General features: G+C 34.3%; 1 protein-coding gene across 1 annotated transcript in view; it reads right to left on the bottom strand.

Annotated features, from left to right (window-relative positions):
- Positions 1-23,754, bottom strand: part of LOC127856468 (DNA mismatch repair protein Mlh1-like) — a 118,240-nt gene that overhangs the window by 58,599 nt on the left and 35,887 nt on the right. The window contains exon 9 of the mRNA XM_052392685.1: positions 7,503-7,615. Coding sequence (XP_052248645.1) covers positions 7,503-7,615 — 113 coding nt within the window. The remainder of the gene's footprint in view (positions 1-7,502; positions 7,616-23,754) is intronic.

The raw sequence follows: 23,754 nt of genomic DNA, 5'->3' as shown, positions 1-23,754 counted from the left end.
CGGACAGTACTTTGCACTTCGAAATAAACCACAGTAAATACATGTAAAATAGGGACTAGGGACAAATTTTTATATCGAGATATCAAATTAATCGACATAACGAAAATCGAGATATGCAATGTTTATTAATATAGATAAAGAAGGAAAAAAGTTGGGACATTGAGCTTACTCGACATATCGAAAAAATCGAGATATCCGATGTCGAGATAACGAGAGTAGACTGTAAGTTCTAAACATCCAGAAAATATATGCCAGAAAAAAACTTGCTTACCAGTATTAATCCCCTACCTAACGTGCATCCCAATCATCAAAATGCGAAACTGTTAAGAAAGTTGTTGATTTTTGTGCTCAGATTTGTATTGTTCCTGTCAATATACGTATATGATAAGGGTTCATATCTTACAAATTTTGTGAAGCTCATTACATAACATGTCATTGTTACGGTTGTATATTGATGCATTAACACATTAAAATGTATTAGAAAAAAAAAACGAATTTGGAAAAGACGAAACAAAGAAAACTAGAGCTTTGTCACAGACGTTATGAATACCCCCACATGCCGCATTGACATATAATATTTTGCATGTCGTCTTCACAAAAAAAACTCAATTTTTAAAGTGACTCCTTGACCTAGTTTTTGACCCAGAAAGGCCCATTTTCTAACTTGGCCTTAAAGGGGCCTTTTCACAGATTTTGGCATTTTTTTAACTTATTCATTAAATGCTATATATTCATAAATGTAAACATTGGATCATAAAAGCTCCAGTAAAAAATCAAGAAAAAAATTAAAAAAGGGAAAAGAACATTGCCCGGAGCAGGTTTCGAACCAGTGACCCCTGGAGTCCTGCCAGAGTCCTGAAGTAAAAACGCTTTAGCCTACTGAGCTATTCCGCCGAGTACACATTCGTGACGTATTTTATACCTTATATAAGCAATCTTCGTAGTTTCACAAAATTTAACGACAAAAACAGAACTCTCCAAATTATTCAATCGTTTCGCGTTGCAACGCTTTATAATTTTTAGGTTTTAAAATCGTCAAAAGATGCATATAATGGCTATATTAGAGCATGGTTAATGTTCAGTATTACTGTTTCCTCACAAATATCATAACTAAAACGAAAACTTACGGATCTGAAACAACTTTTTTCAATTTTGTCAATTTACCAAAGCGTGAAAAGATCCCTTTAAGACCATCTTCATAAAACTTCTGATCAAGTTTGGTGAAGATCGGATGTAAACTACTTGAATTGGAGAGCGGACACCATGCTGAATGTTAAAAAACGCACTAAGTGACCCCGTGACCTAGTTTTAGGCCCGGAATGGCCCATGTTCACACTTGTGCTAGAGATCATTTAGATGAAACTTGTGACCAAGTTTGGTGAATATTGGATGAAAACTACTTGAATTAGAGAGCAGACAACATGGTGAGGTTTAACGCACTAAGATACCCCGTGACCTAGTTTTTGACTCGGCATGACCCATATTCAAACTTGACCTAGACATCATCCAGATACAACTTCTGACCAAGTTTGGTGAAGATTGGATGAAAAATACTTGAATTAGAGAGCGGACACCATGCTCAATGTGTAAAACGTACTCTGTGACCTAGTTTTAGATCTGGCATGGCCCATGTTTCAACTTGGCCTTCAGATCATCTAGATAAAACTTCTGACCAAGTTTGGTGAAGATCGGATGAAAACTACTTAAATAAGAGAGAGGACACCATGCTTAGTGTTTTTCCCGGGCTGTTTTAGCGTGGTGCGGCGCCATGCCCTTTTTTGGTTGTGCCACACTGCCCCTTTAAAAGCCATTTAGCGCCATGGTGCCCTTTCCAAAGGCAGCCGCCCTGTCCTTTCGTGAGCACCCGCTGTTTTCCGCCGTGCGCCCTTATTGATAACATCTTAATTGCCGCTAAACCAAACATCTTACCGACTAGTACAAGATTATGGCCCTAAGACAGCGAAGATTCGCGCGGTTGTGAATATATGTATCCCAGAAAAAGCCACTAATCTGCTGGTACAAATAAACATGACCCATTTATAATCCTTTCAAAATCACACACCGTATCAACAGTTATTATTTGAAGGAAGCTATCATTGGTTGATATAATGGACCAGCGTTGTTTGTACCGGGGTGATTAGTGGGTTTTTCTAAACTCGTGCTTTTCCGAGATCAGTCTATTTGTGGTGCATGAATAAACCTGTGTCAATATCAATCGATTATTTAAAGTGTGTAATGTGTATTTCCTCCACGATAAACCGTGGACAGGTACTTCCGAGACTTTGATGAAAACCTCGATGTTGTCCACGTGGAAATTGTGCATTTCATGCATAATTCAGTGTCAAAACATATATTTTTACGCGTAATTAAATTAAAAAAACAACAACACACAAACAAGTTTAATCTTTATCGTTATCGTCTTTGAGATAATTAATTATTGAAACAATTACTGTAACATGTACTACTTCCGCAAAATGCGAATCTTGTATAAGGCGGATGTTTTATACGATTTTACGTTGCTATGCTCACCTGTCACTTATCATTTTAACAAGACGGCCGACTATAAAGAATAAAATTGTGACTCTGTGAAAAAATGGCAAATTACTATCAAATTAACGATGGAGATCATTCATGAAGAATGGATTAATGAAATACCTGTGATAATCAACGATGCATAAAAACGTTTTAGATACCAACATTCAACAACATATTTATTAAATATTAGTAATCTACTCAGTGGATGTATTTCACGGAAACTATCGAGTGTTTGCAAATTGTTAGCATTCAGTTTACTCACAAAATTAAAACATATGACAAGATAATAATAGGAAAATGGGATAAGACAAACATGTTTTCATTTATATGCTATATTTATAGTGGATCTGTGTATAATCAGATTCATATGCATATATTGCTTTATTATGTTTGTCGTGCAGCACAGTTTATTGAAACAGCATGGAACAAAAATGGACATTGCAAGGTTCATATATTAATATAAATCAAAGTAAGTTAAATACATCAATTATGATAAAATGTGCTTCTTTTTTTTTTTTTTAATGTTTTTCCACCACTGCCTCTGATGCGATTACATGTTTCTCCCAAAACCAGTTTTCGACTTAACATTATTCGCCTTTTTTACCAAAACTGCGCGTCAAATTGCCCTATTTGAAAGTATTGCGCCATGCCCCTTTTCCCTCCAGGGAAAAACACTACATGCTGAATGTCAAACAAGAGGGCCCTAGTTTGCTCACCTGAGAGGAGTCGGTTCATTCAATCTTTACCAAATTCAAACTTGACCTAGATATTGTCCAGACAAAAATCCTGGTCAAGTTTCATCATTATTTCCTCTGCGAGTCAAGATCAATGTACCTATGAAGTTTCATGATCCTAGGCATAGGCATTCTTGAGTTATCATCCAGAAACCATTTTTCTAAGTTGAGTCAACGGATCTTGACAGCAATTGTGTGAATACGTTTTTTGGCACTGTGACCTTGACCTTTGACCTAGTGACCTGATAATCAATAGGGGTCATCTGCGAGTCATTATCAATATATCTAGGAAGTTTCATGAACCTAGGCATAAGCGTTCTTGAGTTATCATCCAGAAACCATTTTACTATTTCAGGTCACTGTGACCTTGACCTTTGACCTAGTGACCTGAAAATCAATAGGGGTCATCTTCGAGTCATGATCAATGTACCTATAAAGTTTCATGATCCTAGGCATAAGCGTTCTTGAGTTATCATCTGGAAACCATTTTACTATTTCGGGTCATCGTGACCTTGACCTTGTGACCTGAAAATCAATAGGGGTTATCTGAGAGTCATGATCAATGTATCTATGAAGTTTCATGATCCTAGGCATAAGCGTTTTTGAGTTATCATCCGGAAACCATTTTACTGCTTGGGTCACCGTGACCTTCGACCTAGTGACCTGAAAATCAATAGGGGTCATCTGCGAGTCATGATCAATGTATCTATGAAGTTTCATGATCCTAGGCATAAGTGTTCTTGAGTTATCATCCGGAAACCATTTTACTATTTCGGGTCATCGTGACCTTGACCTTTGACCTAGTGACCTGAAAATCAATAGGGGTCATCTGCGAGTCATGATCAATGTACCTATAAAGTTTCATGATCCTAGGCGTATGCGTTCTTGAGTTATCATCCGGAAACCATTTTACTATTTCGGGTCACCATGACCTTGACCTTTGACCTAGTGACCTGAAAATCAATACGGATCATCTGCGAGTCATGATTAATCTACACATGAAGTTTCATGATCCTAGGCGTATGCGTTCTTGAGTTATCGTCCGGAAACCATTTTACTATTTCGAATCACCGTGACCTTGACCTTTGACCTAGTGACCTCAAATTCAATAGGGGTCATCTGCGAGTCATGATCAATCTACCCATGAAGTTTCATGATCCTAGGCGTATGCGTTCTTGAGTTATCATCCGGAAACCATTTTTTTATTTTGGGTCACCGTGACCTTGACCTTTGACCTAGTGACCTCAAATTCAATAGGGGTCATCTGCGAGTCATGATCAATGTACCTATGAAGTTTTATGATCCTAGGCCCAAGCGTTCTTGAGTAATTGTCTGACAACCATCTGGTGGACGGACGTACCGACCGACCTACCAACCGACCGACCGACATGAGCAAAGCAATATACCCCCTCTTCTTCGAAGGGGGGGCATAATAATCGAATCAGACCATTTGGTATCGAAATCAAATCGAGTGATGGGTGAATCGTTACAGCTCTACTGGCCTCTAAAATTTTTTTCCTCGTAGGCCAGTCTGGCCTGTAAATTGTGAGACTCTTTCGCCATGTTTAAACCTGATGGCCAAGTCTTTGGATGTAGGTGACCCAGATCCAATCTTGGTCTAGATATTGTCAAGATAAAGAATATGACCAATTTTCACGTAGATTAAGTATAAATGTTGCTTTTTGAGTGGTAACAATGTTTTTCTTTGGTTTTCTACAATTGTATGCACATGATGACATATCCTAGATAGTTTCAAGATGTACATTCTCACCATGTTTCATCAAGATCCAATCAAAACTGTTGCCTCTACTCATTAATACTGGATTTTTCTGAGATATGACCTGGTGACGGTTTTTTTAGGATCCTCATGACCCAGATTTGATCTTTGCTTAAAGATTGTCAAGATATACACACAGATTTTATCATCAATGTGACCACTAAGAATAGAATGAGGGTGGATACAATGAAAACAAGATTTTTCTTAGATGCAGCTTGGTTACCTAGCTTTTGACCCCACTTGACCCAATTGAAAATTTTAATATTCTAATTGAAACCAATCAAACTTCTGATCGGTGTGGGTAGAATAGTATTACAAGTCATTTTGCATAAGAAATCGACGCAAGAATACAATTGCAGATATCTGAGGACCTGATTAAGGGTGTCACGTTTAACCGGTCATGTTACATGTTTTGCTCAAAAACGTTTACCAAAACAGAAAACGTTTAAACGACAGTCAATATCAATATATCAAATATCAGGGTGCAAATAACGTAGCCGAAAATAGCCGTACGAAGTATATTGATGACGAACTGCTAAATCAGGGTACTTGCTTTAAATCTGGAATACCAAATTCAGCAGTAATTTATTTCTGATTGGCTAGCGGATGGCACAGACAAGAACGGAAACTAACAAAAAATCTTTGCTATTTTCCGACTTGGCAAAATGGCAACGAAACAGTGCATATGCCGCCATCTCGAAACATTTTTAGTGATTGATTAGCAAAGTAAAACACTGCAGTAGCATGTTGAAAAGCAATATTTTAACCAAATTATATATTCATTACATTTTTGCTAATTAACTGCAGGTTTTTCATGTTCTGCGGTCAAACGATATGCACATTGTATTTCCTGTGAAAAATGCGTGCATTTCTTTCAGGGAGTTGTTTTCGGAAACATTATTTTTCATCAATTTAACATTATTTTCGACATTCTTTAAATTGTTTTTATAGAATGAAGAATACACATGTGGTGATACAGATGGTCTATTTTATAATATTTTATGGTTTTAATATGCTATCATTGCGCGAATGGGATATGCAGTTATGCACTGAATATTACTTCCGGAAATAATTACTATTTTCAGTTTGGAAATGCGATGGTATTGATTCTTTTGAAACAGACAAAGAGATATCGTTTAAACGGTTATGTTTCGTTTATTTAATTTTGTTTAAACGTTTAGAAAAATCTGTGAACGTGACATCCTTTGATTTTGCGTATTTTGTGATTTTTGAGTTCTAAGGGATTGTCTTTATACAAAACTTGCTGGACATATGATTATTTTCTATCAAAATTACCACAAGAATTGGAAATAATTTTTGCTTCCATAAATATGTATTGGTAGTTGCTTTGATTTTGCTTTAATGTTATTCATATTTTCATTTTATCAAGTGACCAATAATAATTAGAAGAGTTGTTCAATGTATTGGGTAAACAGCTGTGATTGCCTTTGTTTGTGCAGGAAGCATGAGAAGGATAACCAACTGTTGTAAAATAACTAGAATATGTAAACAAACTTTGACATTCAAAAATAAACATGAACATTTTAATATTGAAAGGCTTTTATTCAGAGAAATACCAAAACATCAACAGAATTTGAAAAAACTGTGAAAACTGCAAACAAAGAGCTAAAAAGTTTAGCCTAATGTCACTTATTTGGGTCAACATCTATTCCTTTTTATGAGTTATTACAATGACAGGAAAAGAAGGCAGCAAATTGACACGTTATGAATGGAGAATGTCAAATAGGTAGATAAAACACGATTTATACATGCTGTGAATGGGATCTAATTAACACAGAAAATGACTATTAATTGATTATGATATGCATAGTTCTAATTAACACCCAAAGTGACTATTGATGGATAGTGATATGCCTACTTGTTCATCAAACATCTGTCAAATAAGTGGCATAATTTATTGTGTACGCATACTGAGCATACAAATATTGCCCGACTGGTCATTGTCAACTCGGGTAATACTAACATGTACCCCGGGAACACTTAAGTATACTTACATGTACCCCAGCTACGGTCAATTTGCTTAAACGTACCCAGGAATTTTAATGCAAAATCGGTCATTGTCGGCTTTTTTTTTTTAATTAATAATATTGATATTATTGTCAATTTTCTGTTAAATGCATGGCCACTATATTATCGAAACTCATACACAAAAAAGCATGTTTTTTTTTAAATAGAAGTTTGTTCCTTAATTACGGTAATGGGAACCGCGTTTTACGACTAGGATTTTGGGCAGAGATAAAATTCAGGTACAGTATACTTACTTGTAGCCAGCAGGGAATAGGTAGGCAGTACCGGAGCTGACAATCACCAATCAAGCACAAGTATTTCCAACACATCAGAAGATGACCAATGCGATTTAATAAGTTTTTGTATTCCAAAATAAAAAATCCATGAATTTATGTGTCCACAAAATAGTTATTTAAGGAGATACTTACGGTTAATAAACAGCAAAAAGGTTCCCTTCTTCATGTTGTAGTTTGCGTTGGTTACAAATCCATGTACTTTATAGGAGAGCTTGTCATCATAGTGGCTCACCTCCAGTAACTCTCTGAAAATCATTTGTTTGCATAATTGTATCAAACAAACATAGAATTACCAAAAGCTGATCTACGGAGGAGGGGACAGAAAGGAGGGAAGGTGTTGGGCAGCAGGAGTGAACGATCCTAATAACTCAATATTGTTCAATAACTCGTCCAAATTGAATATTTACAATCATCTACACAACCAAATATTTAACTGAGCTACAATAAAAATAAACGGCAATAATTCTGCCAAACATCCTAACAGCACAAATTCATTTCTTTGCGATCATCAACATATATTATTGCGGGCATTCAACTGTTAAAGTTTAAGCAAGACCTGCCCAGTAGTTTAATAGGAGTTCAAACCACAAGCTTTGGGAAATACATACCGACGTATTGATGTATGACTGATAGAAAGGGAAATACTGAATGTCTCCCAATCCGTGGAAGCACAATAGAACATTTTAAATGAAAACAAAGGAGACAAAACACATTCTGATGCTGTCATTTATTTTTTACCATTATCCATAAGAATATGATTAAGTGTGTGTGTGTTGTTGTTTTTTTTTATTAAAATTTAATTATAACAAATTCTGATGCTAGTTATTTTCACTAATTACCCTTAACAGTATTAATGTTTTTGTTTTTTTTTCTTGTTTTTTTCTCTCTTTCATTAAGGCAGAAAATAAAAAGCTATGTTTACAATCAATGATTTTTAAATTAAATACACTAATTAACATACACTTTCCCGATATTTTTTGCAATTTATCATACGCATTAGGGAGGACTATATTTTATCACAGACTTTTACAGAACAAAGAGGTATTTAACAATTTACTAGCAAGTCAATTGATGCACATTTTATGTTAGACTTTATACTAGATACATGTACATACGTGCCATAGTTTTTATGGCCTAAGTCGGACATTCTATAAGAAATTGTCTGGACATTTGACCTCCTGTCAAATAAATATTTCATATCAGTTTTATATGCCATCTGATCACAATCCACTTACAAAAAACAAATCTGCCCAATAATGAGTATAAATGTGTTTAAGCGTTTCTTCAATACAAATATCTGCCATTTTCCTAAATCCTAAAGTATACAGTAAATTGAATTGTAGAATTTCTATTACTCTTTAAAAATTTAATGGTATTGTTGAACCAGGCAGTGGTTAAACAACACATCACCCGAAGTGTGCTCATCAGCTTCTATCTTAATTTCAATATAACGCCCAATCAACACGTGAATTACAATTTAGATACATGTACGATGCAAAATTCACAAACTATTTCCAAACAAGAGGGCAAAAGGGCCGAAAGCGCTCACCCAAGACCCAAAGGAACTAAACTATTCTATGAATGTTGAATTTTTTATTTGACCTAGTGACCTTGTTTTTGAGCTAATATGAATCAGTTTCAATCTCAGCCAATATTTCATTGGGACAAAGGTTCTGATAGTTGCTTTAAGATAGGCAAATAAATCTGGCCAATTGAGCGTAAACACGGTTTCACTAAAATTACCCCCCCCTCCTCCCGGCTGCCATGTCTTTCAACAAACCAGAACTATTTTAGAAGTAGCAAAGACCTAATGAGAATAAATCTTTTATGTACTTTCATGAAGATTAAAAATAAATGTGTGATTTCTAAAGTTTTAAAAAGGTTTTACAATAATGATATAAGGAAAACTGATCTGCAAATTGGTGGCCTGTTTTTAAATGGATCAGAATTTGTTTTTAACAGTTGGTCAATTTAATATCATTGGAAAAAATCTTCTGACCAAGTTTAATATAGATAAAGACTTGAAATATGACTTCAAAAGTGTTAAAAATGTTTCACTACTGGCATATAAGGAAAACTTCCCAACACCCCTGCGTCCATGTTTTTCAACAAATCTGTAACATTTTCTAAATCTTCTGAGATATCAAAACAAATGTTCTGACCAAAGTTCATGAAGTTTGGACTATAAATGCTACATCTAGCTAAGCCCAGATATCTTAAGAACAAAATGTTCTGATCAAGTTACATTAAGATTGGTCTACAAATATGACTTCTAGATTGTTAACAAGGTTATATTATATCCATATAAGGAACACTGCAGTGCCCTCTGACAGCCATGTTTTTCAAGGAACCTTAACCATTTTAGAAATCAGCCCTGATATCATAAGAATAATTAAATGTTCTGACCAAGAAGATTGGACTATAAATGTGACTTCTTAGGTGTTTACAAGCATTTTTTTTAGTTTATGTAGTGACCTAGTCTTTTACCTTACTTAACCAAATTTGAGGTCGCCAGTGGACGAAAATGATCACAAAAGTTATCACACTGTGCTCAGGTGAGCTAAAAATGGTCAAAAGTAAAAAGTTAATTTCTGTAAATAATAACAAAGCATCATGTCTGTTATTTGAGTGCAAATATTCCATAAATGAGAAATTGTTACAAGGGTATTATAGTATCAAATATATAAGTCTTCACACCAAAGATAGTATACAAAATGCTGGATGCAAATAAAGGGAAAAACCCATGACAATCAAATCAGGTCATCACATCAAAACAAATGACAATCAAATCAGGTCATCACATCAAAACAAATGACAATCAAGTCAGGTCATCAGATCAAAACAAATGATCTGGTTCAAAACTTTACCCCTTGCATCTCCCCCTTTTACCTCAAAGTCATTATGTTTATAATACGTCGCTATAGCTAGGAATTAGATTTTGACCCAACTATTAACAAGAAATATCTTTAAAATAGATATTTGGCATAGATCGTGATTTTTTAATGAAGAATGACCATTTATGTTTGTAAATAATTATTTGCAATCCTAATTACTCAGCATAAGCTTTGAAACAATGAATACATTTGTCTCGGCATTCAGCAAAAGGCAGAGTAGCTTCTGTATACCAACTTCCTGTACATTTCCGAAAAAAAGGCAAAGGTTTGTGTTTTTCGAAATTTTCTTAGAACATATTTATCATAAAAAACAGCAACAGTATTTTGTTGAATTATTACTAGTTATAAAATTGCAAGGTAATGATATGTTAAACTACGCTAATATCTGGATTGTTTTTTATAATTTAAATGTTAAACATGATAGTTGTGTCACAAAATTGGTCTACGAATTTGATACCGACAATGATTGTACTTTTTTTTCAAGAATTGTATTTTTTTTTTTTACCATTGAATTAAGAGACCACTTTTTGTAACTCCCTTTTGTGGTCTCTTAATACAAGATTGACTGTAATTTCAGATTAATTTACATATTAAGTTTTTTTCAAACTTCGAGAGGGGCTTCAGCACAATGAAATGGGTACAAACTTAAAATCGTGCTGGTATGAATTCTGCTGTCCTCAATGCTCTGTTGATTGTTAGCATAGAAGGACCAGACATTCACAAATTGGACTTCCTTTTAAAGAATGGTGGGTGCCTGGCAAAATGAAAAGTAACAAAGAACAGTTTTTTTAAGTTAAAGTTGTATAACGGCATAAGTTTGGTATACTATGTAACTTAATTGTTGTTGTTTTCTCAATCATTTTTGCGTTCTAATTTCTACTGTTATTTTGCTTGTTATTTAATATTATTATATGACTTAAATAAAAATAAAAGGAATTCAGAAACAAGAGGGCCATCAGGCCCTAAGGCGCTCACCTGAAAGCCAAAGGAACTATACTATTCTGAAAAAAATGCAGGCTGATTCATGAAGATTATTTTGGACCAAAAAAGTGACTTTTAACATGTTTTTTTTTATTTGACCTTGTGACCTTGTTTTTTAGCTCATATGACCCAGCTTCAATCTCTGGCAAAATTTCATTGGGACAAATGTTCTGACCAAGTTTCATGAAGATTGGCCAATCTGTCATGAAAATGTGGCTAATATAGTGTCAACAAGTTTTCACTAAAGCCATATAAGGACAACTGCCCCCCCCCCTGGCGACCATGTTTTTCAACAAACCATAACCATTTTCAAACTCACTCAAGCTATTGTTAGAACAAATGTTCTGATCAAGTTTCATATAGATTGGGTAATAAATGTGACTTCTAGAGTGTTAACAAGGTTTTGTAGAAAATAGCCATTTAAGGAAAAATGCCACGCCCCCTTGCGGCCATGTTTTTTAACTGATCTCAACCATTTTTGAACTTAGCCCAGATATTATTAGTTCAAATATTCTGACCAAGTTTCATGAGCATTGGACCACAAATGTGACTTCTAGAGTGTTAACAAGGTTTTATTATACAGTAAAGCCATATAAGGAAAACTGCCCCGCCCCATGGCGGCCATGTTTTTCATTCAACTGGAACCATTTTCGAACTTATCCAAGATATTATTGGGACACATGTTTTGACCAAGTTTCATGAAGATTGGACTAAAAATGTGACTTCTAGAGTGTTAACAAGGTTTTACTAAAGCCATATAAGGAAAACTGCCACGCCCCCTGGCGGCCATGTTTTTCAACCAATCGGAACCATTTTCGAACTCGTCCAAGATATTATTGGGACACATGTTCTGACAAAGTTTCATGAAGATCGGATAATAAATGTGACTTCTAGAGTGTTAACAAGGTTTTACTATAGCCATTTAAGGAAAACTGCCACGCCCCCTGGCGGCCATGTTTTTCAATCAACTGGAACCATTTTCGAACTCGTTCAAGATATTTTTGGGACACATGTTCTGAGTAAGTTTCATAAAGATTGGACAATAAATGTGGCCTCTAGAGTATTAACAAGGTAAATGTTGACGACGCACAACACGCGACGGACAAAAGGCGATCACAATAGCTCACCATGAGCACGTTGTGCTCAGGTGAGCTAAAAATAAATAAAAATACATAAATAATAATAACACATGTTGTGTTTCAATGCTCCAAAAATGTGCAGATTTTAACATGTACAAAATATTAAAAGAATCAAACGTCTAAGAGGGCCCGCCTGATTCCGCACCAACCTGCTTCCTGGCTGTCTTGCCACTGTGCCTGACCAAAATCCTGGGGAAACTTTCTATGGATATAAAAACTATTGGATGTGAAACATAATGTTTTTTAAAGTGTATCTGTATTTCATCCAATTGGAGAGAATAAAAAACAATATTGATCAAGAAGCACTTATAATTTTTCATTTTATGTATATCTTAAGTTAATGAAAAGACATCAATATAAATGAGAGAAAAGCTCTGCAGTAAAAACCTTTTTGGTTTGAGACCAACAATATGATGGATTGTTCAAAGTGTAGAAAGTGGACAACCAATTCAATTGTGCAGCGATTTTCACTAACTCGGTCTTATTCAACGCAAAAATGAATGAACTTTGAGCAGAAATTCAGTGTTTGTTGTTATGTACAGGTACCTTTTTGAATTCCATTTGTATAAATAATATAGTAACCTAAGTAGATTTTTATTATATTATATATGTCATTCCCTTAATTACCCAATTAGGTTAAAAACCCTGGGGTGAAAACCCCAATTAAGCTCAAAAGTAGGGGGATAAAATTTTTGCTAAAAATCTATTGAATTTACAAAAACCCAATTGTTGTCAAAAACAGGAGTCGAATTACCCAATATACCCCAAAAGTTATCTATAGCCCTGCATACCAAATATGAAGGTTACATCTGAAGCGACATAGAAGTTGTGAGCATTTTTCAAAAAAGTGTAACGGACAGACAGACAGACAGATATTGCGATCAATATATGCCCTCTTTTGGGGGCATAAAAACCTACCTTGACAAAAGGCAGGAAGTGTGTCTGAAAATTAAAAATGTTAATGTGTGCCCTTCTTTGTTGATTGTTAAATAAGCTGAGGTTCATTTCCAACAGTAAAAGCATTCAGAAGCGTAGTCACAACTAGAATATCAGTGAAACTGATGGATGCTCCCCAAAGATGCGCTTTGTAAATCTATGTGTTAATAACCACCTAAAAAAATCTATTATTAGCCTCGGTGACCTTGACCCCAGTGACCTCAGACCTCATCACAAGACAGTGAGAGGTCCATGCAAGGTACCTACATGCCAAATATTTAAGAGATCTGTAAAGTATTGAAGGTGCTATGAGAAACTGTTACAAAAGCCTGACAGAAAATATATTTATAGCCTTGGTGACCTTGAGCCCAGTGACCTCAAACCTCATCAAAAGGTAGAGGACCATGCAAGGTACCTACATGGCAAATATGTAAGAGATCGGTAAAGTATTGAAGGCCCTTTGAGAAACTGTAAGAAAACCGTGACGGAAAATCTATTATTAGCCTCGGTGACCTTGAGCCCAGTGACCTCAAACCTCATCAAAAGGTATAGGTCCATGCAAGGTACCTACATGAAAAATATGAAAGAGATCGGTGAAGTAACAAAAGCATGACAGAAAATCTATTATTAGCCTCGGTGACCTTGACCCCAGTGACCTCAAACCTCATCAAAATGTAGAGGTCCATGCAAGGTACCTACATGCCAAATATGAAAGAGATTGGTAAAGTATTGAGTGTGCTATGAGAAACGGTAACAAAAGTGTGACGGAAAAATCTTTTATTAGCCTCGGTGACCTTGATCCCAGTGACCTCAAACCTCATCGAAGAGTAGAGGTCCATGCAAGGTACATACATGCCAAATATGAAAGAGATCGGTAAAGTATTGAAGGTGCTATGAGAAACTGTAACAAAAGTGTGCCGGAAAAATCTATTATTAGCCTGGATGACCTTGACCCAAGTGACCTTAAAGCTCATCAAAAGGTAGAAGTCCATGCAAGGTACGTACATGCCAAAAATGAAAGAATCGGTAAAGTATTGAGGGTGCTATGAGAAACTGTAACAAAAGTGTGACGGAAAAATCTAATATTAGCCTCGGTGACCTTGACCCCAGTGACCTCAAACCTCATCAAAAGGTAGAGGTCCGCCATGTAAGGTACGTACATGCCAAATACTAAAGAGATTGGTAAAGAATTGAAAGTGCTATTAGAAACTGTAACATAAGTGTGACGGAAAAATCTATTATTAGCCTCGGTGACCTTGACCTTGACTCCAGTGACCTCAAACCTCATCAAAAGGTAGAGGTCCATGCAAGGTTCCTACATGCCAAATATGAAAAAGACTGGTAAAGTATTGAAGGCGCTATGAGAAACGGTAATAAAAGTGTGACGGAAGTAAGGAAGTATGGAAGTATGGAAGTAAGGACAAACTGGCAACTATATGCTCCGCCGAAATTTTATTTCGGGGAGAATAAAAAGGTGTTTTTTTCCCCAGAAACAACCACAAGGCCAATGGGTTATAATATCTTTCCCAACCACAAATATATCCCCACGTATAAACAAACAAAATGTGTGTGACATTTGTTGAGGCTTAAAACATGCCAACTTGATTCTCATTTTAAGCCCGATTTCAACATAACCATCAAACAAGTGGCTGATTAATATTAACTTATCTTCTATGCTGTGACACAACTTCTGCAAACTGGTCTTACAGCTAAAAAAGATGGCCTTTACAACTGGAATAAGTTATTGCCTTATTATGACAACTATTTCTCCATCTGAACTTGTTGAGTATTTGTTGTGAACATCACAAATATGTTGTTGACAACATCAAGGTCCGATCAAAACCTTTTGCTGACAACAAGGTATGACAAACATATCAAATATTGTTAATTAACAATACGACAGGTATATTTCAACCCTTTTTTCTAGGCATAAAATTGCTGTATATGTTGGTGTTAATGACAAATATGTGACTTTCTTTAAATTCATAAATGTGTTTTTAGTTTTTTAGTTTTTAAATTATAGTAGCTTACACTTTTTACACTATTAATTTCAATTCTATATTACAAAAGTCATGCTTCATCTAGTTAGCATGCATAAGACATGTGAGCAAAAAGCATTTGAATAAATTTCTGCTAAGTACAAAATAGACTTTTCAAAGACATCGCATCTTGTATTGATAACATAGGCATATTCAGATATACAACCAATACCTAAAAAATATATGCTTTTTGAGAATAGGAATGGGGCTGAGTGTGAGCCCCACATTTGAAAAAAAAAACTTAATAGTATTTCACCTAATCCCCTTGTTGATAACAATTGTAAATATTTTTTTGAAATATAAGTGTTTATTTTTTTAATTAAAAGGTCATTTAAATGAAACTTAGGCCCTATTTCTGATAATTAAGTTTGACAAAGAAAGAAAGGCTTACATATGTTCTAAAGATTAAACAAATGTTAAATAATTTTAATAATGCTTGTAAAAAGAAAAATAAATGCATTCAAACACATGTGGCTACAGAAGTGATGCAAATTTAAAACAGAAATTTAATCTACTGTCAACATAATTTGTGTTGCTTTATTCATATGGAAACAGCTGGGCTAAATGTGTTTAGTTTATATGACATTGTCAATGAAAATTGTCTAAAAAGAGGATGCCTTACTAAAAACAAGAGGGCCATGATGGCCCTGTATCGCTCCACTGTTTTTTATGCGAAAAAAAGCGTGCAATGCACATGGGTTGAAATGTACTCAAGCATGTGACTTTCTCTTTCTATCCCTTGTCCCACTGGGTGCTTAAAAGTTGGAAGGATGAGCATTTTTATATATCAATTTGGCCCCAGGGGCATAATTTGAACAAACTTGGTAGAGAACTATAAGATGTCACTACATACCAAATTTGGTAGCCCTAGGCCCAATGGTTATGGACAGGAAGATTTTTAAAGTTTGCACAAAAGAGGCTTTATATAAGCATATGTTCAGTTTTGTTACCCCTGGGGCAGGGTCAAATTTGAGCCCAGGGGAATAATTTGAACAAATTTGGTAGAGGACAATTAGATGTCACTACATACCAAATTTAGTAGCCCTAGGCTCTATAATTATGAACAAGAAGATTTTTAAAGTTTGCACAAAATAGGCCTTATTTAAGCATATGTTCAATTTTGTGACCCCCAGGGCAGGGTCAAATTTGACCCCAGGGGCATAATTTGAAAAAACTTGGTAAAAAACTTTAAGATTTTAATACATATCAAATTTGGTAGAAATAGGCCCAATGGTTATGGACAAGAAGATTTTTAAAGTTTGCACATAATAGGCCCAATATAAGCATAGGTTCATTTTTGTGACCCCTGGGGAAGGTCAAATTTGATCCCAGGGGCTTAATTGAAAAATTTGGTAAAGGACTATTAGATGTCACTACATACCAAATTTGGTAGCCCTATGCCATATGGTTATGTACAAGAATATTTTTAAAGTTTGCACAAATTAGGCCTTATTTAAGCGTATGTTCATTTTTGTGACCCCCGGGGCAGGGTCAAATTTGACCCCAGGGGCATAATTTGAACAAACTAAGAAGAGAACTATTCGCTGTCACTACATACCAAATTTGGTAGCCCTAGGCCATACGATTATGGACAAGAATATTTTTCAAGTTTGCAAAAAAAATAGGCTTTATATAAGCATATGTACATTTTTGTGACCCCAGGGGCAGGGTCAAATTTGACCCCAGGTGCATAATTTAAACAAATTTGGTAGAGAACTATTAGATGTCACTACATACCGAATTTGGTAGCCCTAGGCCCTACGGTTATGGACAAGATGATTTTCAAAGTTTGCACAAAACAGGCTTTATATGATAATATGTTCATTTTTGTGACCCCCGGGGCAGGGTCAAATTTGACCCCAGGGACTTAATTTGAACAAATTTGTAAGAGAACTATTAGATGTCACTACATACCAAATTTGGTAGCCCTATGCCATACAGTTATGGAGAAGAAAATTTTTAAAGTTTGCACAAATAGGCCTTATTCAACGTATGTTCATTTTTGTGACCCCCGGGGCAGGGTCAAATTTGACCCCAGGGGCATAATTTGAACAAACTAAGATGAGAACTATTCGATGTCACTACATGCCAAATTTGGTAGCCCTAGGCCATATGGTTATGGACAAGGAGATTTTGAAAGTTTGCACAAAATAGGCTTTATATAAGCATATGTTCATTTTAGTGACCCCCGGGGCAGGGTCAAATTTGACCCCTGGGGCAAATTTTGAATAAATTTGGTAGAGGACTATTAGATGTTACTACATACCAAATTTGGTAGCCCTATGCCATACGGTTATGGACAAAAAGATTTTTAAAGTTTGCACAAAATAGGCCTTATTTAAGCGTATGTTCAATTTTGTGACCCCCGGGGCAGGGTCAAATTTGACCCCAGGGGCATAATTTGAACAAAGTAAGTAGAGAACTATTACATGTCACTACATACCGAATTTGGTAGCCCTAGGCCCTATGGTTATGGACAAGAAGATTTGTAAAATTTGCACAAAATAGGCTTTATATAAGCATTTGTTCAATTTTGTGACCCCCGGGGCAGGGTCTAATTTGACCCCTGGGGCATAATTTGAAGAAATTTGGTAGAGGACTATGAGATGTCTCTACATACCCAATTTGATAACCCTAGGCCCAATGGTTATGGACAAGAAGATTTTGAAAGTTTTCACAAAATAGGGCTTATACAAGCAAATTTTCAATTTTGTGATCCCCGGGGCGGGGTCAAATTTTACCCAAGGGGAATAATTTGAACAAATTTGAAAGAGGTTCACCCAAGGAACATTCCTGAGAAATTTCATCAGAATTGGACCAGTACTTTAGGAGAAGAAGATGTTTAAAGAAAAAGTTAACGCACGCACGGACGGACGCACGGACGGAGGCACGCACACACGACGGACACAAGACCATGACATAAGCCCCGCTGGCCTCTGGCCAGTGGAGCTGATAACTTGAATCAGAAAATTCCATCTGCTAAATTGTGTACAAGTTGTTTTGTAAAAATGAGACTGAAACCAAAATCAACAAGTATGTAACAGTTAGGTCTAATTCAAGCATTTTCTCCATTCTTAAATCAGATTCTAAAAAAAGCACTGTTTTGATAAGTTTGCAATTTAACATATCTGTTTAAAAGTACAAAATGTATAATGCTAACAATCATAATGATTAAAACAAGCCTTTTGCAATAAAACATTCTATTTTCATTGCAAACCATTGCTTAAGGCATAATGAATGTGAGCGTACAGATGAGAGTTCACCAGCAAAGGTGACATTGACAGGTATCATATGATTAAATTATATAATGTACAATATAAAATCACTTTTTTGCAATAAAAGGTGAAAAACAATGGGTCAGGACTAAAAATAGCAGGAAAAAACTAAATATACATAAATCTTAATGAGTGAACGATAAGTGATTCTAAAGTTAGATCAGATTAGAAATATCTGATGGTCCACATATCGAACATAATTGTATGAAATGCAAATCGTATGTCACTCTCTGTGCTGGTGTAACTTCCCAACTGTCACAGTGATAGTACAGCTTTCATCTGGGATATTTGAAATTTTCTAACAAGGATTTTATTTACAAAATCAATAATCTGGATTATACATTTGTTACTAGAACTTGTGGTAAGATTTTTCCTAAATTATTTTTAACCATTTTGGTATGTACGTTTGAGTATGCCAACTGGTAGTATGACGGGGAATAGGACCAGGTCCCTTTGGATTGAGAAATATCGTGTTCTTTTGACTAAAATTGAGAAATTAAGGTTGTTGATTTTATGCTTACTTACACTTTAAAATTGATAATAAAAGCGATTTCAATATAATATTTTTAAAGGTTCAACTTTTAGAGCTGGATTTGGAGATGAATGACATGTTTAGACATTTTAAATATAATTTGTTAAATTGGGAATGGGTCCCCCAACCGAACCCAAAGTTGAACGAAAAAAACACACTGGACTGTTGAGAAGTTTTATACATAATATTTCTGACTTGTAGAAGTTCCGATTACTCTCTGCAATAGCATTGACAACTTTATTCACATAAGCACACTTGCACAGGCAGTTGACTTTTTTTTGTTGATACAAATGACAGCATATAATATGTTTTCTTATTTTAAATTGATATTTATTATTAAGATACAATACAAATTAGATTTTGACAAAAAGTAAGTTTAGTTACTTGACACAAAAACCTAAACCGATAAACAAGACTCATGGCTCAGGATTCCCAAGCCCCTTAAAAGTATCATCTGTATTAAATACTAAACAAGTGCCCTCTGTGTTTTTATTTTATTTTGATTAATTAAAAAAAAATAATTTCATAACACATTTTTGGTGCATTTTTTTCTTTCAAAATATAAAAAATATATTATTTTTTTTACATTCTTTTTACATAAAAGTTTTATGGCAAGAGGGTTTAAATGGTATTTCTTCTGAATCTAAAATCTCAATTTAATGTCATGATAATATATTATGATATTTTATAATTGTTCAAGTAAGCATCTATAATTCGGAAAAATGTGCATTCTGAAACAAAAAGTGTTTTTGTAGTCATTTATCTCTTGAGGCTGAAGTTATTAGTTTTTTAAGAAAATTACAGCTTTATTTTTACAATATTCCCTCACTTTTTAAGTGAAAATAAAGATTAACCCACTTCTTGTCCACAGGCCTCTCAATGAGTATGTATCATTAAGTGATTTTATTATATTATCATAATTTTTTTAATTAAGCTATCAATAAACTTATCAAATGTAATGTTTTTGTTGTTTACATGTTGACAAGAGTGGTTTGGCCTTTTTTTAACAAGCTATCTGTATAGTGAGTTCAAAACTTAATGAAACTTAATTAAATGAAAATGAAGACGAAACATATTCAAGATTTTAATGTTGATAAATATAGTAAATAAAAATTAATGTTGATATATAGTATTAATATTGATGACAACGAAATAGCAATTTTGAATATGTGGATATTTTTTTGGCTCGTACAGTCAATATATGTATTATTATTATTATAGTATAGTATTTAAATTACAACTGGTATTAAGTTCTAATAAGTATAACCATACAACAAATTGTCATTGGTATATGTAATTTATTTATTTTGGCGCAATTGTATGTCACATGGTAATGTATGACGTTATGACATCATTTCCTGTCATTTTTGACGTTGAAAAACATTTACTTTATTGATGTACATTTAATATTTGTAAACCTTGATAAAGCCCATTTGGGCGAAATATTTGAATAAAAAGAGTGTTTTTTACCAAATACATGTAATCAAAAAAAATATTGCTGAGACATGGAATCATACTATATAATATATTTACAGACGAACAGATATAACAATCAAAAAACATTTGCATAATAACAAATAATGAGTATCACTATACAGCACACTTTTGTGAATAAACATGCGATTATAAAACAATAGACAATTTACTTTTACACAAAAAGGTTAGAAAGATTCTACCAATCATTTTGCAATGTTTTTTAGTTTTGGCACTTTGTGCAAGACATTATTGATAGGTATTTATTTATGGTTTGGTCCTGCTTATTATATTGTGTACCCATTTCGTTATAAAACTAACAACACAGTATAGAGCGATATTCAGATTCGCAATTTGGTTAAAGGTTTGCACTTGTATTCTTCTTGGGGAAACCCATTATATCTTTCAACTTTTACTGTAAATACGCAAATATAATACGCCTTCGTGTATAATACGCACCCCTGAGTTTGGTCCAAATGTATCGAGACAATTAGAAATTAATCTTAATTGTCGACAGCATATAATTTGATTTTAAGAGAAAGTGGTCCTAACATACAATTTTCAGCCAATTTGCTGCATTTTCTGCTATAAATAAAAGCATGAACCAATGATTTTTTAAATCTTAAGTAATAGGAAAAAAATGAGTGCAGAAATAATATTAAGGGCTTAAGAAAGCATTTTCTGTTTGAATTAATAGACTACTCAGAAATGTCTATTTTTCATTATTTTTTGTTGCAACAAGGAATTACAAAGTTTTAAAAGTAACTTCCATACTAACATGACCACTTTAGGCAGGCACCCTAGGGCAACCCTGATTAGTTTGATCTTCTTATCAATCTATTTATGTCATCATTTTATGGGAAAACATTTAATGTTTCTAATAAATTTGTATTAATTCAATGAAGTGATAATGTTATTGACTAATAAAACCAACAGACTGATTATTAGGGAATATTTTCTAAATTATTGGCACTTTATATAACATGCGTAATCTGTGCCTATATGTTTTTTTTTAAACTATATATAAAATTGATGTTTTCTACCCCAAAAATACATTTAATTAATAATTAAGTGATATAAGTTTCAAAATAAAAATAAGTAATTCAAGTTTTATCAGATATGCGTCATTATTTCCAAAATAACTGAGCGGCTGAACTATGGGAATTGATGAAACTATCGACAGAAGGATAAACTGGAATAAGATTTTTTTTCAATATTTTGTGCATTCAAGTTGAGCTTGAGGGGTATTTATAAGCATTTATAAACAGAGTTCCTCACCAAAAATCAAGGAAATACTACTTGTAAATAATTTGGGTATTGGTATACAACAATTTCGTGGTAGAATATTTGAGGATTAAATAAGAATATAAACAAAAATTTGTCTGCTGATATTGTCTGAGCGGTTACGGAAAAAAACGATCGTCTGTTTACGAACAAACAATGTCGCAGTTTCTGCAAAACACAATGGCTGCGCCCAAAGATTTTGGTGTTACTGACTATTACAAGTTGATAAATGAATGATTTTGATTATAATTTTATAAATTGGTATTTTACAAAGCTGATAAATTAAAAATATTAAAGCTGTTGTGTCTTTCGGCATATGTCTGTCAGTACATCGATAATTTCTGTAACCACTTGTATAATTGTAACAGAAACTTTTTATGTTTTCCACAAATATTCTACCACTTTCTTGCTGAATACTAATACAAAAATGATTTACTAGTAATTTTTCATTGATTTCAGCCAGGAACACTGTATATAACTGCGAAGAAAAACATTACAAACTTTTTGGTTTACGACTTTTATTTTCTAAATAGCTTGCATGCAGCATGGCATTGAATGTTCTGAAAGATTAGTATCTCAACTTCCTTGATTGGATGATTTTGGACTTTTTAATCCAATCAGAAAAGAGCTTTTAAACAATATTAAGACCCATGTAAAGCGAGATAATAAAGTGCGACTTTTTGTTTTCTGCTGATTTGTGACATCACGAGTTGTCTTCCTTGTTGGCTCAAGCTACTTATAATACCATAAAATGTACCTTTAATTGCAATTTTTACAAGGTTAACTTGATGACTGCATAGGATACCTTAGGATACCTGGGTAAATTAAGCTTAACATGCAGTGAACTAATATTGTGAATATTTGCCACCAAACGGTTGGTAGAGAGCTGGATTACAAATCTGAGGAAAGAGGGTTTGCTTCCCCGCCCTGTCATATAACTTGGGTGCCAATGGGTAATGAAATCCTTTCTATGTCCACTATTCCTCTTACCTCTGATTCTAGCCCTTTGCATGCTGGAAAATTTGTCGTCTGCTAAAATGTCGTCTGCTGAATTTCTAAAATTAGCATTTTCTTCGCTTTTTTTTCAAAGAATACTATCGGAACAGCAAACAGTTTGGATCCTGATGAGCCGCCACGTTCTGTGAGTGGCGTCTCATCTGGATCCAAACTGCTTGCAAAGGCCTAAAAAATTCGGTTCCAGCACTGAAAGAGCTAAGTACCGGTGACCCAGCTTACCCAGGCAAAGTGTGAGTTGGTCAAGCTGAAAGCTGGGATATGACCGAAATACTGTTGAAAACGGGGAACGTTGCAACTAAATATACACACAAGCAAAGCATTTAGAAAAGCTGAATCTATCAAGGTTTATTTATACATCTGTTTATATATCTAAAACATTTAATGTCAAAGACCAATTTTGTGCTCCAATTTTACACAATAACGAACAACTATGGTGCCTTCAGTACTCTGATATTTTTTACATCCCAAAGTTAAATCATCATAGCCTTTTACTTTTTAAAATTTATCTTATGCCTGTGGCAAACAATAAAACAAATTTCATTACCATAATTATATTAACAGTCTCTATAAACATTTAACCCACTGACAGATATTAAAAGTACAAAGCAATATTATTACTCATGAAGCTGAAATAATTATGGATATGGAAGAGAATCCACAAGCATGACAATAATAATCCATTTTTGACGTAAGCAAAAACAAGAATATTTATTTATGTTTAGGTGAGAAGAGTTATTCTAGCATTGACATCTGCAATTTTGTAAGCAAGCTATTCAAATTAAACAATGTATCAAGCTCTGAAAATAAAATTCAT

Source organism: Dreissena polymorpha, chromosome 13 (assembly GCF_020536995.1).
Source record: "Dreissena polymorpha isolate Duluth1 chromosome 13, UMN_Dpol_1.0, whole genome shotgun sequence".
Classification (NCBI taxonomy): Eukaryota; Metazoa; Mollusca; class Bivalvia; order Myida; family Dreissenidae; genus Dreissena; species Dreissena polymorpha.
This window is presented reverse-complemented; position numbering and strand designations above follow the sequence as displayed.